This window comes from Lampris incognitus, chromosome 1 (assembly GCF_029633865.1).
Source record: "Lampris incognitus isolate fLamInc1 chromosome 1, fLamInc1.hap2, whole genome shotgun sequence".
In the NCBI taxonomy this organism is placed as follows: Eukaryota; Metazoa; Chordata; class Actinopteri; order Lampriformes; family Lampridae; genus Lampris; species Lampris incognitus.
Window position 1 is genome coordinate 144,784,286 of NC_079211.1, and position 14,755 is coordinate 144,799,040.

At 43.4% G+C, this 14,755-nt stretch overlaps 1 protein-coding gene across 1 annotated transcript in view; it reads right to left on the reverse strand.

The window, feature by feature from the left end:
- LOC130112683 (transmembrane protein 132D) overlaps positions 1–14,755 on the reverse strand; it is a 96,212-nt gene that overhangs the window by 39,732 nt on the left and 41,725 nt on the right. The window contains exon 2 of the mRNA XM_056280149.1: positions 3,761–4,640. Within this exon, the coding sequence (XP_056136124.1) occupies positions 3,761–4,640 (880 nt within the window). The remainder of the gene's footprint in view (positions 1–3,760; positions 4,641–14,755) is intronic.

A 14,755-nucleotide genomic window follows, 5' to 3' on the forward strand; every position in this document is an offset into this window, starting at 1 on the left:
TCGACCATTACGATCCGCAGATGGAGCCCTGCTGGTTATTCCCAGGTCTCGGTTTGTCACAAAGGGTGATCGGCTTTTGCTGTTAGAGTCCCTTCCATTCAACTAAGACAAACCCAGTCTCTAGCTTCTTTTAAATCTAATCTTAAAACTTTTCTTCTTATGAAAACTTTTAAAAATGTTCGATATATGTTTTTGTTTATGTACACTTTTTATTTTCACTCTTACTAATTTTGTAACTGTTTTGATTAACAAATTGCTTTCTGGGCATCCAGGTGGCGTGGCGGTCTATTCCGTTGCCTACCAACACGGGGATCACTGGTTCGAATCCCCGTGTTACCTCTGGCTTGGTCGGGCATCCCTACAAACACAATTCGCTGTGTCTGCGGGTGGGAAGCCGGAAGTAGGTATGTGTCCTGATCGCTGCACTAGTGCCTCCTCTGGTCGGTTGGGGCGCCTGTTCAGGGTGGAGGGGGAACTGAGGGGGAATAGCGTGATCCTCCCACGCGCTACGTCCCCCTGGCAAAACTCCTCACTGTCAGGTGAAAAGAAGCAGCTGGTGACTCCACATGTATTGGAGGAGGCATGTGGAGTCGCCAGCCCTCCCCGGATCGGCAGAGGGGGTGGAGCAGCAATCAGGACGGCTCGGAAGAGGGGGGTAATTGGCTGGATACAATTGGGGAGAAAAGGGGGGTGGACAAAAACAAATTGCTTTCTTCCTTTCTGCTCTTATTTTATGGTTATATTTCTTAGTGCTTTTTTTTAATTCTCTTACAATATATATATTTTTTTAATGTAACCATTTTATCCTGTTCTGTGAAGCACTTTGTAGCATTATTTATAAAAGTGCAATATAAATAAGTTTATTATTATACATGCCCGGTTGCAACCTGAGATCCTCAACCAAGGCCCTGCTAGCCATTCCACAATGTAGGCTGAAGACAAGGGGTGACCGGGCTTTTTTTCTGTTCGGGCCCCTGCACTCTGGAACAACCTCCCTGAGGAGATCAGACTGGCCAGCTCCTTATCCTCCTTTAAATCAACCTTGAAAACATACTTTTATAAGTGTGCTTATTCAGGATTTATGGTCTGAATTTATCATTTATTTATCTTGCTTATATTGTATTACTATTTATTTAATGATTATTAATTATTTTAATTATTTTACATTTTTTATTGCACTTATTCTTTTTATATTGTTTTTCCTCATGCAGCTCCTCTTGCTTTTATATTTCATTCTCAATGTTGTTTATATTTTAAACTATTTTTAAATTGTTATTATCATTGTTTGGTGACCATTTTTTAAATTTGGTCTCGTAAAGCACTTTGTAACTTTGTTATAAAAAGTGGGAGATAAATAAAGTTATTATTATTTATTAAAGCTAAATTTGAAGCGATGATTTACAACATTCCTGCTTTCCCAAATATCACAAAAGGCTGCACCTAAGTGTCTACTCAAGCCAAATAAATTCTTGAAATATCAAAAAAATGCATTTCTGATCTCTGGACAGACCATCAGTCTCCAGCTCAGAGTAAAGCAGATGATATTTCTCATAAACATAGCAAAGATTATAAATTGTTTCCATGGACACGTGGGCTTAAAATTATAGCTCAGCTATCTGTTAATATCTGCTTCTACTTCATATCCAGGTGGACCGTGTCGGTATAGGGTAGAGTATCAAGCAGTGGATCAACATAAAATACACCATGAAAAGATGGTAAGAGACCCTGATGGAGTCCTTCCAATCCAGTATTCAGGTGGCATTTTCCCATATTACATTGTTGACCATGGTATAAATAAAAGCTGATGCCCCTGCCAGTCAGAGAAATTGATAACTGGAGAGAAAATGGGAAAGCAGATGGCGCCGAGCGCTTTAATATATGTGTTTCTCTTTGCTCCAGGGGATGTAATTCTCAACAGTTTTCAACAGTTCTCAACTCTAGTCAAAGAGCAGACCTTATGGTGAGGGTAAGTCACATATCAGGGAGTAACTATAGCTTTGCAAAAAATATAAATCAAAATGATGCACTTCATACATATGTCAATAAACATAATCCAGATGAACTGATTCAACCTTCTTTGAAAATGATACACTGCATAAAATTGTCATCAATTATCCCAGTGTCACAGAGACCTCTTTTAGAGATAAATAATTTAGAGATAAGTAATTGTTTTATCTGGTCTAAAAGCGTTGTGGACTCCAGGCAAACTGGAACATTGGACACTGCAAAACGAGAACACAGCATTACATTAAATTATTAAGCCTTGTTAGTAATCCCAGTGATTTTCATACAGTCAGTGGCACGGTGCTGAAGGCTACCCTTGGCCTTTACTGCTTGGGGGATAATGCATCACAAGCTGCATGTGATCGCATTTGATCCACATCACATTTGATGACTTAAAGTTGAAATAGCTCTATACTTGGTCATTGGACTTTGCTCACTCAGACATGTATTTTTCTATTTAACATCAATAATCCAGCACAGTTCTCAGAGGAGAGTTAACTTCTATCACATTTTCAGAGAAATGCCTTAATCCATGCTAAATCCAATTTCCTCCAGTATTCCCTTATTTTATGACAAGGCTGGATTTATACATGCAAAACATATTAGGCGATAGGACCAAAACCCTCAGTGAACAATGACCTCTATTGAGTTCTGACTTATTGACCTAATCAATCAAAATTTGCTGAATTTGTCCGGGTGGCATGGCGGTCTATTCCATTGCCTATCAACACGGGGCTCACCAGTTCAAATCCCCGTGTTACCTCCAGCTTGGTTGGGTGTCCCTACAGACACAATTGGCCATGTCTGTGGGGGGGGGTATGTGTCCTGGTTGCTGCACTAGCGCCTCCTCTGGTCGGTCGGGGCGCCTGTTCAGGGGGGAGGGGGAACTGGGGAGGATAGTGTGATCCTCCCACGCGCTACGTCCCCATGGTGAAACTCCTCATTGTCAGGTGAAAAGAAGTGGCTGGCGACTCCACATGTGTCGGAGGAGGCATGTGGTAGTCTGCAGTCCTCCCTGGATCAACAGAGGGGGTGGAGCAGCGACCGGGACGGCTCGGAAGAGTGGGATAATCGGCCAAGTACAATTAGGGAGAAAAAGGTGGAAAAATCAACAACAACAACAAAAATTCGCTGAATTTACAAAACCTTCTAAAGTAAGATTTTAAATTATGCAAATATTTTACTGTAAATGTGCTACAAGAAGTTTTTCGCCGATTATCAGTCTCAATTTAATTTTGATGCCTCTATGTGACCAACATGAACAAATGAGACCATCGGCAAGACGATTAGATATTGCTTTACAATGATTCCTCATGCTTATCTCCGGGTCAGATTATCTGCGAAATCTGATGAAAAAACATGTAGCACGGAGACAGGATGCATAGCCACAATTAGAGACACATTACGTCATCGTTGTTTATCTTGCAAACCACCTTCTTTTCTAAAATGCCACTAAATGTCTCACTTTTGTCTCCAAATCAGAAGCAAGAGCTACCAAAGGGTGAACGTAGATCTTTGCTGCAACAATCAAGTCATTCTTCCACAAAACACTACAGCTTTAATCGACAGCATCACGCAAAATCAACGAAAGTCCAAAACTTTTGCAGCTTTAATGTGTGGCAATACAGTTTTATTCCATCAAATATGTTCATAGAATATACAGCCAGTTCATATCTGAAATTGTTAGATGTAGATATACAAACATTGATCCTTTACTCAGACACATTATGACAGCAAGCAGGAGAAAGACGCTTACCGTAGCGTGAAGTTGAGCAGCTGGGCAGAACTGGCCATGAGTATGTAGAAGGTGGCAATATCAGTTTTCTTCAAAGGTTTGGAAGAGGTCCGTATAACTATGGCGTTGCCAAGCTTGAGTCGAGAGAGGGTTGCCATTCCTTTGGGCACTTGGAGGAGACGTACACTGCCTATCCTCTGCATGGGGGTCTGAGGAACATACTCAGCTTGCTGTTCTGGGCTGCCCCAGCGCCCTCCATTCAAGACGTGACACCTCCCGTTGACTCTGGGCTGAGCCTGGTAGTACAGCTCCACAGGGTTCCCAGCAGATGGGTCCTGTCTCTCCCTACTGGTACTCTCTGCCCCTGGAGCGAACCAACTTGGCACAGGCGCCAGCTCGGCCATGCAGGTGCCCCTCTCCCCACCCATGGCACAGGATCCCCTCACTTCCTGTGTTTGCCAGAAAGCATACACTGTCACACAGGGGAGCTCGTCTGTGGCCCCATCACCCCTGCCCCACTCCCTTCCTGCCACATAGAACAGCACCCGCACTTTGGGCTTGGTGGAGAAAACCCTTGGGGTCAGCACGAAGGACTGGATTTTCCAGTTGTAAGTAAAGACCCCTGGGGCATTGAAGAGCGGCACAGACTGGACAAGGTCGAGGGGCACAGGCTGCTCTGTAGACATGGAACCATAAGTTGCATTAACAGCTGGCTGGCGACTGGCTCTCAAGATGACAAAGGGCTGTGTGTGACTCTGCATGCTAGAGTTCCTCATGAAGTCTTGCCCAGCCTCCTTCAGGAGAAAGTAGTCTGCGTCCCGCACCTCATAGCTGACAGGCAAGAAAACCGGGAAAGGCACTGGGCTCTTCGTGCTGTCTGTCATCTCTTGACTGTCCAAGTCTGTAAGATAAAAATGGGACATCACAATATATGTAACTTTATTTATATCACAAAATCCTGGGCACAACTGTATCATGATATTACAGATTTAAATGGCCATAGTCAGTTCAAAACTAAAATGGAAGTCCACTGTCTTGTACATGTAGGAACAGAGCAAAGTGAAACACACAAGCAACTTTGCAGGGACTAATATTCAGAACACATAGAAGTCAGTTTAGGCCAACTGATCAGCTGAATGGGGCATCAAATGCTCACACCAAAAGGTTACAGACCTTGAAAGTTCATTTTAAAATTCCCATAGGAGACCCCATAGTAGGAGAAATATTGTAAATTTCTATCAGAGAAGTTTAGAAGCGTTTCTGAGGCTGCAGCAATAACTGCTAGTGTTTAACTACTGTTAAGTGAAGCCTTTACCAAATACCAGCCAACCAGCCATGAGACAAAATCACTACAGCAATCCATGGAGACCCTTTATTTTTTTAAGCAGTTATTAGTATAGAAAATAAATGAGAATGGATAAAAACCAAAATTTTTTTTATAGGTGGATCAAATTTGTATTTCAAAACGACAGATAAGAGATAGAAAATAGGAGGGACCATCCACTATTGACTTCTCTCAATTATAGTCATGCATACATTGCTGTTACCCCTTTCAGCAGCCCAGACTCTCCATTCTTCATTTCATTTCTCATAGTGATATTTGACTCCCAATACAGGCAGTGTAGTGAACACACATTCAGCACAACGTTTAAATCAGCTACCAAAAGTCTGGCAGTGAAGCATCCCATTTTGTTCGTGTGAGCTGGCTTTTGTAAGTTGTTTGTGCTGGTATCAGGGACTGTCAAGTTACTTATAATAGAAAGGAAAAAGGCTTATTGAAACAATATTGCAAAAAGTGGGAATACCAGGCTAGTTCAGGTTTTTAAAACACATAAGAATAATTTGGCATCAAATTCATTCTACCAGTGAGATCTTCATGCACGTCTCTGAACTTGACATTCTGCTCTTCCCAAAATAATGTATTGCTTTATTGCTTGAATTTATTTTGGAGTTACAAGCATTATTAAAATAAACTGTGCACGAGCATATTTTCAGGATATTCAGGTGGGCTTCACTTCAACATAGTTTACAACAACAGTATGACGGCCTTTGGAGATAGGCACTATGTAAGGGCGCACAGTTTCCCCATTAGCCTTCACCAAAGCATTAGAGGTCATTAGTCCCCCGGGGGTAGTAGTTTATGGACAACATGACTACTCTGACCGCTACATGACCATACCAAAAAGCTGCTGGAGAAGTTAAACCATAACATAAATTTGCTTCGGATTAGTGCTGGATGATAGGGGAACATTATTATAACAAGTGTCAAATGGAATTTCATGCAATATCGATATATATCATAATATCTGCTTACATATGCAAAAATACCATATTCAAGGGTCCAATTGAGGTTCATTATTTTGATCTGTTTGGTAATGTGAAGAACACTATCAAACCAAACTAGTTTTCAAATAATACTCACTAAAATATTTTAGAACTAATTTTCTGAGAAATCGAGGGTCCTATATTCTCACTATCATTAATTCAGACAACAAATTGTGTATAATAATATGACAGTATCTGAATGTCATCCCAATACAATACCAATGAAAGAGAATAAAGGATAATATTTAATTATTGCCCAGCGCTAGCTTGTTGAAAGTCAAACAGAGCAAATCAACAGCATCGGCAGAAGTGTGAAAAGATAAGGCTAGAGCTGACTTTTAGTCTTAAGATATAACGGTACAGAGCGTACCACCTACTGTATCAGTGGGGTGGAAATGGAAACTAAGAAAAAGCATTTCAGCAGGTATAGAAAAGAAATAGTAAGGCCTGTGCAACAAGGGTCGTGGGGGGGCTTTAGGACCAGGCAAAGAGTAATTGTTATGGAGCATTGCACCTCTGTCAGAGAAAAGAAAAATGACTGTGGAGCAAATTCATGGGCAGGAGGAGGCAGCAAGGTGTGCCAAGGCCATCGCCAAGGCAAAAACAAGTCATTGGATGAACTGAGAGGGAGCAGAGGAAGAAACTTGGTGAGAGAGAGTGTTATCTGGATGTGCTACCAATGACTAAAATAGGGAGGAAGAATGCAACACTCATGTTGTTTGTTGAGAACAGATTAGGAGTAAAGCTTTATTTTGGCAATTATAGCTCTGAACACCTATGGATGAACTGAGATGAACTGAATTTGGCTAATGATGGCTGAAAATCTGGGTGAAAGCTGCCAAACCCCAGGACACAGAGTGGTCTAGTTTGGCGTCCTAAACCCTAGATGTGAGTTAGCATTTTTGAGCCACTCCTTGCCTCTTTCTGTATAGGGGAAAAATGAATGGGATGTTTATTAAATGCCTCACGCAAGGTCTGTAGTCTGCAAGCTTGAGAGATTTGGACATTTTGTTTTTGTGAACTAAAATTGGTCAGTAAACATTCCATTCATAAATGATGAAGCATTTACAGAGCGTGAAGAGCTGCTAACAAATGGCTAACTGAACAAGAAGGGGCTTTTTAATAAGTTATTACGCCATTACGCTCAACATGTAAATTAATTCACACCAGTCCACAATAACGCCTGTGTACTTGTGCACTGTCCATGTTAGTGGTGCTGTTGTGCTTTTCAGTGTGTCAGAATAGATGCTGTATATGCACTCATACACACACGCACTTGCTCGGATTTCGGGAGGGTTGTAACATCATATCTTATTGGTAAATGAATTCTTCTCAAAAAGCTGAACATGGTACATACCGTTCACATTAGTGGGTCAAATATGACCCTGCAATTTTTAACATTACAAAGCTCTCATAAAACAATTATTGGGCTTGAATATTCATTCATAACTATGAAATCTACTCTTACGTCACAAGTGTTTCGAAGGCCAGATCTATCCTTCAACATACCATTTGTTTTCTGCAGAAAATGTAAATTCAGCAATATTTGCTATCGTAAAGACACGGGAAATATTATATATTTTATTTATGTATAAGATTATATATAGAATATATACGTATATACATATATGTATGTTGTCATGCTGAAACAGGGACGACACTTCCCCTAACTGTTGCCATAAAGTCGGGAGTACACAATTCTGTAGAATCCCATTCTATGCTGTAGCATTAAGATTTGCCTCCACTGGAACTGAGGGGTCTGGCCCAAACCATGAAAAACACCCCCAGACCATTATTCCTCCTCCAACAAACTTTGGCACTATGTATTCGGGCAGGTAGTGTTCTCCTGGAATCCGCCAAACCCAGATTAGTCTGTCAGTCTGCCAGATAGCGAAGCGTGATTCATCACTCCAGAGAAGCATTTCCACTGCTGCAGAGTCCAATGGCGGTGTGCTTCACACCGCTGCAGCCGACACTTCCATTGTGCATGGTGCTCTTAGGCTTGTGTGTGGCTGCTCGGCCATGGAAACCCATTTCATGACCTTTCTGACGAGCAGTTTTTGTGCTGGTGTTGCTGTGGAACTTGGTAGCGAGTGTTGCAACCGAGGACAGATGGTTTTGCGGTGCTACACGCTTCGGCACTCAGCAGTCCTGTGAGCTTCTGTGCTCTACCGTTTCACGGCTGAGCTGTTGTTGCTCCTCAATGTTTCCACTTCACACTAACAGACTTACGGTTGACCGTGGCAGCTCTAGCAGGGCAGAAATTTTACCAAATGACTTGCTGAAAAGGTGGCATCCTATGACGGTGCCATGTTGAAAGTCACTGAGCTGCTCTTCAGTACAACCCATTCTACTGCCAATGTTTGCCTACAGAGACAAGAGGCTGTGTGCTCAATTTTATGCATCTATCACTAATGGATGTGGCTGAAATAGCCAATTCCACCTATTGGAACGGGTGTCCACATAATTTTGGCCATATAGTGTATATATCCTGCTCCTTGTTATCCTTGAATTTAACATTTGCTTTTGCTGACCACATGCATCATTGTCAGGCTTTTCACAGCAGTTCTTGCCATGTCGTGGCTCTCTTCTGACATTTTTCTGGCAAATTAATCTGAATCATACCACAGTGGATGTAATGCCAATTTACACACTTTAAAAATGTATTACCGTGTTTATGGAGTTGTTTTTATGGAAGTAATGAAGCCTTTGTTGTAAGTAGAGTGGAGCTTGAGCGTTGGCCCCGAGGCAAGGAGAGTCAGAAGTGGCCCAGCTGGTCAACAAAGCACACCTGTGCCCGATTAACCCCTCTGTCTGTTTAAATAGACACATGGTGCCCGGGGACTGTGTGACATGCTGGACCGTGCACAGGGCAAATTGGCAAAAACTGCACCGGAATGTTGTTTACAACCCCTGAAAAGAAGAATTACTAGTGATCATGGTTTTAACCTGAAAGGAGAAGGCTGACTTGAGTGCCCGGCTTGTCGATTTGTTACTGCCTTGTGTTCCATGAATTACACACGGCCGATAAAACATACCGCTTGCCTTCTGTCACTTATTCGCCAGCCTCAAGACCACTTATAGCTTTGGTATTGCTGCCATAACTTAGTGTGAAAACACATCAAAACCAACCCAAACACCACAGAAGGGTAAAAATGGATTTCTCCCATTGTCAAGGCACTTAAATATCCTAGCAGAGCCCCCGTTTCGCTGAAAACGAGGGAATGATGAAACTCCTGTATGTATGTGTGTGTGTGTGTGTGTGTGTGTGTGTGTGTGTATATATATATATATAAAAAGAACACCAAGATAACTGAAATGGAGTCTTACCTGACAGAGTGTGTGTGTGTGTATATATATATATATATATATATATATATTTATTTATTTTATTTTATTTTGAGATACTTTATCTATCCCTGTGGGAAAATTATGCTATGCATTTAACCCATCCTAGCTGTGTAGCTAGGAGCAGTGGGCAGCCGCCGTGCAGCACCTTGGGACCAACTCCAGTTCGTCTTGCCATGCCTTGGTCAAGGGCACAGACAGGAGTACTAACCCTAACATGCATGTCTTTTTGATGGTGGGGGAGACCAGAGCACCCGGAGAAAACCCACCGCAGACACGGGGAGAACATGCAAACTCCACACAGAGGACGACCTCGGATGACCCCCAATGTTGGACAACCCAGAGGTTCGAACCCAGGACCTTCTTGCTGTGAGGTGACAGCGTTAACCACTGCGCCACCATGTCGCCTTTTATTATTATTGTCAGTATTAGTATTATATATTATATTATTATATATTATTCTTTTGTTATTAACAAAACGTAATGGGGGATACAGAAGAGAGGTGAAGAAGAGAGTGCAGGCAGGGTGGAGTGGGTGGAGAAGCGTGTAGGGGGTGATTTGAAGGGTACCAGCAAGAGTTAAAGGGAAGGTTTACAAGATGGTTGTGAGACCAGCTATGTTATATGGTTTGGAGACAGTGGCACTGATGAAAAGAGGTGGAGCTGGAGGTGGCAGAGTTGGAGATATTAGGATTTGCATTGGGAGTGATAAAGAAGGACAGGATTAGGAACGAGTATATTAGAGGAACCGCGGGGGGGGGGGGGGGGAGCAAGAGAGGCAAGATTGAGATGGTTTGGACATGTATGGAGGAGAGATGCTGGGTACATTGGGAGAAGGATGCTGAATATGGAGCTGCCAGGGAAGAGGAAAAGAGGGAGGCCAAAGAGGAGGTTTATGGATGTGGTGAGGGAGGGCATGCAGAGGACAGGAAGAGATGGAAACGGATGAGCCGCTGGGGTGACCCCTAACGGGAGCAGCCGAAAGTAGTAGTATTCATAGATTCTTTTGTTATTAACATGTATTGTTACCCTGAATCTGCTTCGACAGTAAACCGGCGCCAGTTAGAATGACCTCGTTGTTTGAGATCGAAGTGGGTGAAAACAGCGAAAGTGTTTCATGGTCCAGTCTGAAGGGAAGGGATGCAGTCTGCTGGTATGGCACCAATCAGAGACAAGAGTTCATCGGATCGTCAAGCGTCCTCATTAAACATCCATTTTGATAGATTAAACAGATTATGACATCTGGCCTGACTGTGCACAGTGTATCTGGTGGTTAATTAACCTACTTGGGGGAATTACGGGGGGGGGGGGGGGGGACAAAAAAGAACACTGGTGTTTACTGCAGATTATCTAGAAAATGGCGGAAACTTCCCAAAAACTCAGTATTAACTGGCAACATAAAAAGCTCTAGCAAGGGCGTCCGGGTAGCGTGGCGGTCTATTCCGTTGCCTACCAACACAGGGATCGCCGGCTCGAATCCCCGTGTTACCTCCGGCTTGGTCGGGCGTCCCTACAGACATAATTGGCCATGTCTGCGGGTGGGAAGCCGGATGTGGGTGTGTGTCCTGGTCACCGCAATAGCGCCTCCTCTGGTCAGTCGGGGCGCCTGTTCGGGGGGGGGGCTGGGGGTAATAGCCTGGTCTTGCCACGCGCCACATCCCCCTGGCGAAGCTCCTCACTGTCAGGTGAAAAGAAGCGGCTGGCGACTCCACATGTATCGGAGGAGACATGTGGTAGTCTGCAGCCCTCCCCGGATCAGCAGAGGGGGTGGAGCAGCGACCGGGACGGCTCGGGAAGAGTGGGGTAATTGGCCAAGTACAATTCAGATTTAAAAAAGGGGGGGGGGGGCTCTAGCAACACTTCAAACCCAAACAAACCAACGTTTTCCTAGTTGTTGGCCTGCCCTCAGAGCATTCGGTAGCAAATCTTTTTAACAGCATTTAAATGACATGCTCAATAATCCAGGTGAGGAAATCCTAGAGGGCTGAATCAGTTCATCTGGACACACTTTCTCTCAATAAACACTGTGTCTGTCATTTTAAATGACATTCTTTTTTGTGTCACTATCTGGAGTCACGTTTCACAACGTAGCCTGTATGTTTAACATGCACTTTGTCAAAACCGGAGGCCTGACGGGAGTGGCGCGTCTGTCACTGAAGCGTTGATGGATGTTTTCCCCGTGACAAAGACTTAGAGCTTTGTACGTCAAAAAAAATCAACCCTTGTGTCCCTCACAGCTGTTGGCATTTGACAGGCTTCACTGTCACGCACGCTCCTGGTTTTATCTTCAAGCATCCACCTGGGAATAGGTCTGTGGAGTGGTTCACCATAAACAAATACATGTGTCACGCTCAGCTCAACACACCGGCCCGGCGAAAAACACAGCGTCTCTTTTTTCCTCTCACTCACTCTGTCTCTCTTGTCTCTCTCTCTCTCTCCATTGAAGACAGACATGAGTTGCTGTCATGGTCCCTGAGTGGGCGAGAGGCTGACTCAGAAACCAAGGCTGGGATCGGTGCTGTGCTTGCTCAGCCTACCAGTGGCCACAGCGACAGATGTTCCGTTTAATACCAGAACTGGCAGCAGCTCTGACTGCGGTGAATAAAAACTGGCTCGCCGTCCCCTGAAAGGCGAGTACACCACCAATGTAGCAACAAAGTACCCCACATGCAAGCTTATCCCCCCTCGCAGTCTTTGCCAAGAAATCCAGAGCGAGAACAGTTGCGCTGAACAGAAAGAACGAAAGGTTTTCAGGTATGTGTGTACTGCATCCTTTGTGGACACTGCTATTCTCTTCTTTTTTTCTTTTTTTACCCCTTTTTCTCCCCAATTGTACTTGGCCAATTACCCCACTCTTCCGAGCCGTCCCGGTCGCTGCTCCACCCCCTCTGCTGATCCGGGGAGGGCTACAGACTACCACATGTCTCCTCTAATACATGTGGAGTCACCAGCCGCTTCTTTCCACCTTACAGTGAGGAGTTTCACCGGGGGGGGTAGCATGTGGGAGGATCATGCTACCCCCCCCCCCCAAACAGGCGCCCCGACCGACCAGAGGAGGCGCTAGTGCAGTGACAAGGACACATACTCACATCCGGCTTCCCACCCGCAGACATGGCCAATTGTGTCTGTAGGGATACCTGACCAAGCCGGAGGTAACACGGGGATTCGAACCGGCGATCCCTGTGTTGGTAGGCAACGGAATAGACCGCTACGCTACCCGGATGCCCTGCTATTCTGTTCTGATCTGACAACAAGCATTGTAAAAAGAGGCATCCTTTACCCCAACACACAGCCACCCACACACCACCCCATATTATTTATGGTATCAGGAAAATAAGCAATGTGAGGAGGACCCCCCTTCTACTGTCCTCTCAACATGATGAGAGGCCTGCCCTTTTCTGATAAATAAGAGAGCAAATCCACTCCACCAGCTGTTCTGGCCTCTTAAATCACTGATCTTGGAAAGACCCTGAACTCCTCTTCCTCTTTGGATAACTCAGAAAGCTTCAGTGCTGATATGCAGACTTCTCAACCAACTCTGGCTGTGGACCGCTCCTTAAGCCAACTCTGCTTGCGTGGGGCCTCAACCAGTAAAGCTAAACTATGGCTTCATTGATGCTTTTTCCTTGTCTGCAGCATGCACTGTAGGTTAAGTGCTTACCCAGGGTGGTGGTAGGCAGATTTATCTCTTAAGTCCATATGCCAGGCATGGAACAACATGCTGATGATCAAACCTGCTGTCCTAATGAACTGAAACACTATCTTTTCATTCCCATATGAAAGAATAGTCTTCATCAGGTCCAATTTAGAGTGGATTCCTTTTCACAAATTGAAATTAAACCCTCACTCTAAAATGAGTAAAACTGTAAATCGAAATGGAAACGATACACTTTTGAAACAATGACTGGAGAGTAACTCTGTTTGTACAATGACACTCCTTAGTTTCAAGCGTAAGTGGCCATTTGTGCAAAGCTTGTGTAATGTGAGAACTGATCTGCTGACGTTAGAAAGAAAATATGCTTGAAAACTCCTGTGCTGCCAGAGATATTGGTAGTGATTATTTTTTGGTAATACCCAAAGGTTAATGTTTCCAATTATACCAGTGTCTTTGCTTGTTGAGGGCAAAAAGACACGGTTTTACTAAAATTGTTGCATTGCATATTTTCTATGCAAAAATGTTTCAGTGCAGAAAATATTGCAGGCCTTACAAGCTATTAAATAAGTTCTGAGTCTAGCCTCGGCCTCTAAAGTGCTTGATTTTTGTTTTTGGCATGAAAGTCAACTGATTTTCATTCAATATGCTTTTCTTTAACCGTTATCACAAATGCAATTAATCTTTGTATTACACGGTTAGAACGCATAAAGTTTGAGCAACCACCGTGAATTCTAATGCGCAGTAATGACTATTACCATATGTGCAACAGCTTGCAGAGGTGAGTTGACTTCAATTTGCATTGCAGAAGCTGCAAGTCTGCATTTTAAACTATACTTAAGCAGAACAGACCTGTTTTTGCCCCCAAACTCTTTCGCTTATATTATATTTCTGTCTGTACATTTAGTTCATATAAGCAAACCATTTTTGTATCTTGTTTGGCATCACAGTTAAATCACCAAATTTTGGCATCAGTACAGCTGCTAATATATATATATATATATATATACACACACACACATATATATATATATATACACACACATACATATACATATATATTATATATATATATATATATATATATATATATATATATATATATATATATATATATATATACGGCTATAAACTCTTTCAAGGATAAAAGTTGGGCCTAAACATGAGACGAATACTTGATACCTGCAAGTTAGTGCAGTTGAAGTACTCCTGAGAGCCTTGAACCCTTACTATGTATGCTGTCACGGCCCTGGCTGTGTCTCCAGTTGTTGCCCTTGTGTTTCTACACCGATCAGCCAAAACATTAAAACCACAGACGGCTAAGTCAATAACATTGATTATGCCATTACAGTAGCACCTGTCAAGGGGTGGAATATATTAAGCAGCAAGTGAACACTTCTTGAAGCTGATGTGTCAGAAGCAGGAATAATGGGCAAGCGTAAGGATCTGAGCAACTTTGACAAAGGCCACATTGTGATGGCTAGACGACTGGGTCAGAGCATCTCCGAAATGGCAGGTCTTGTGCGGTGTTCCCGATATGCAGTGGTCAGTACCTACCAAAAGTGGTCCAATGAAGGACAACCGGGGAACTGGCAACAGGGTCATGGGCGCCCAAGGCTCATTGATGTGCGTGGGGAGTGAAGGCTAGCCCATCTGGTCCGATCCCACAAAAGAACTACTGTAGCTCAAAT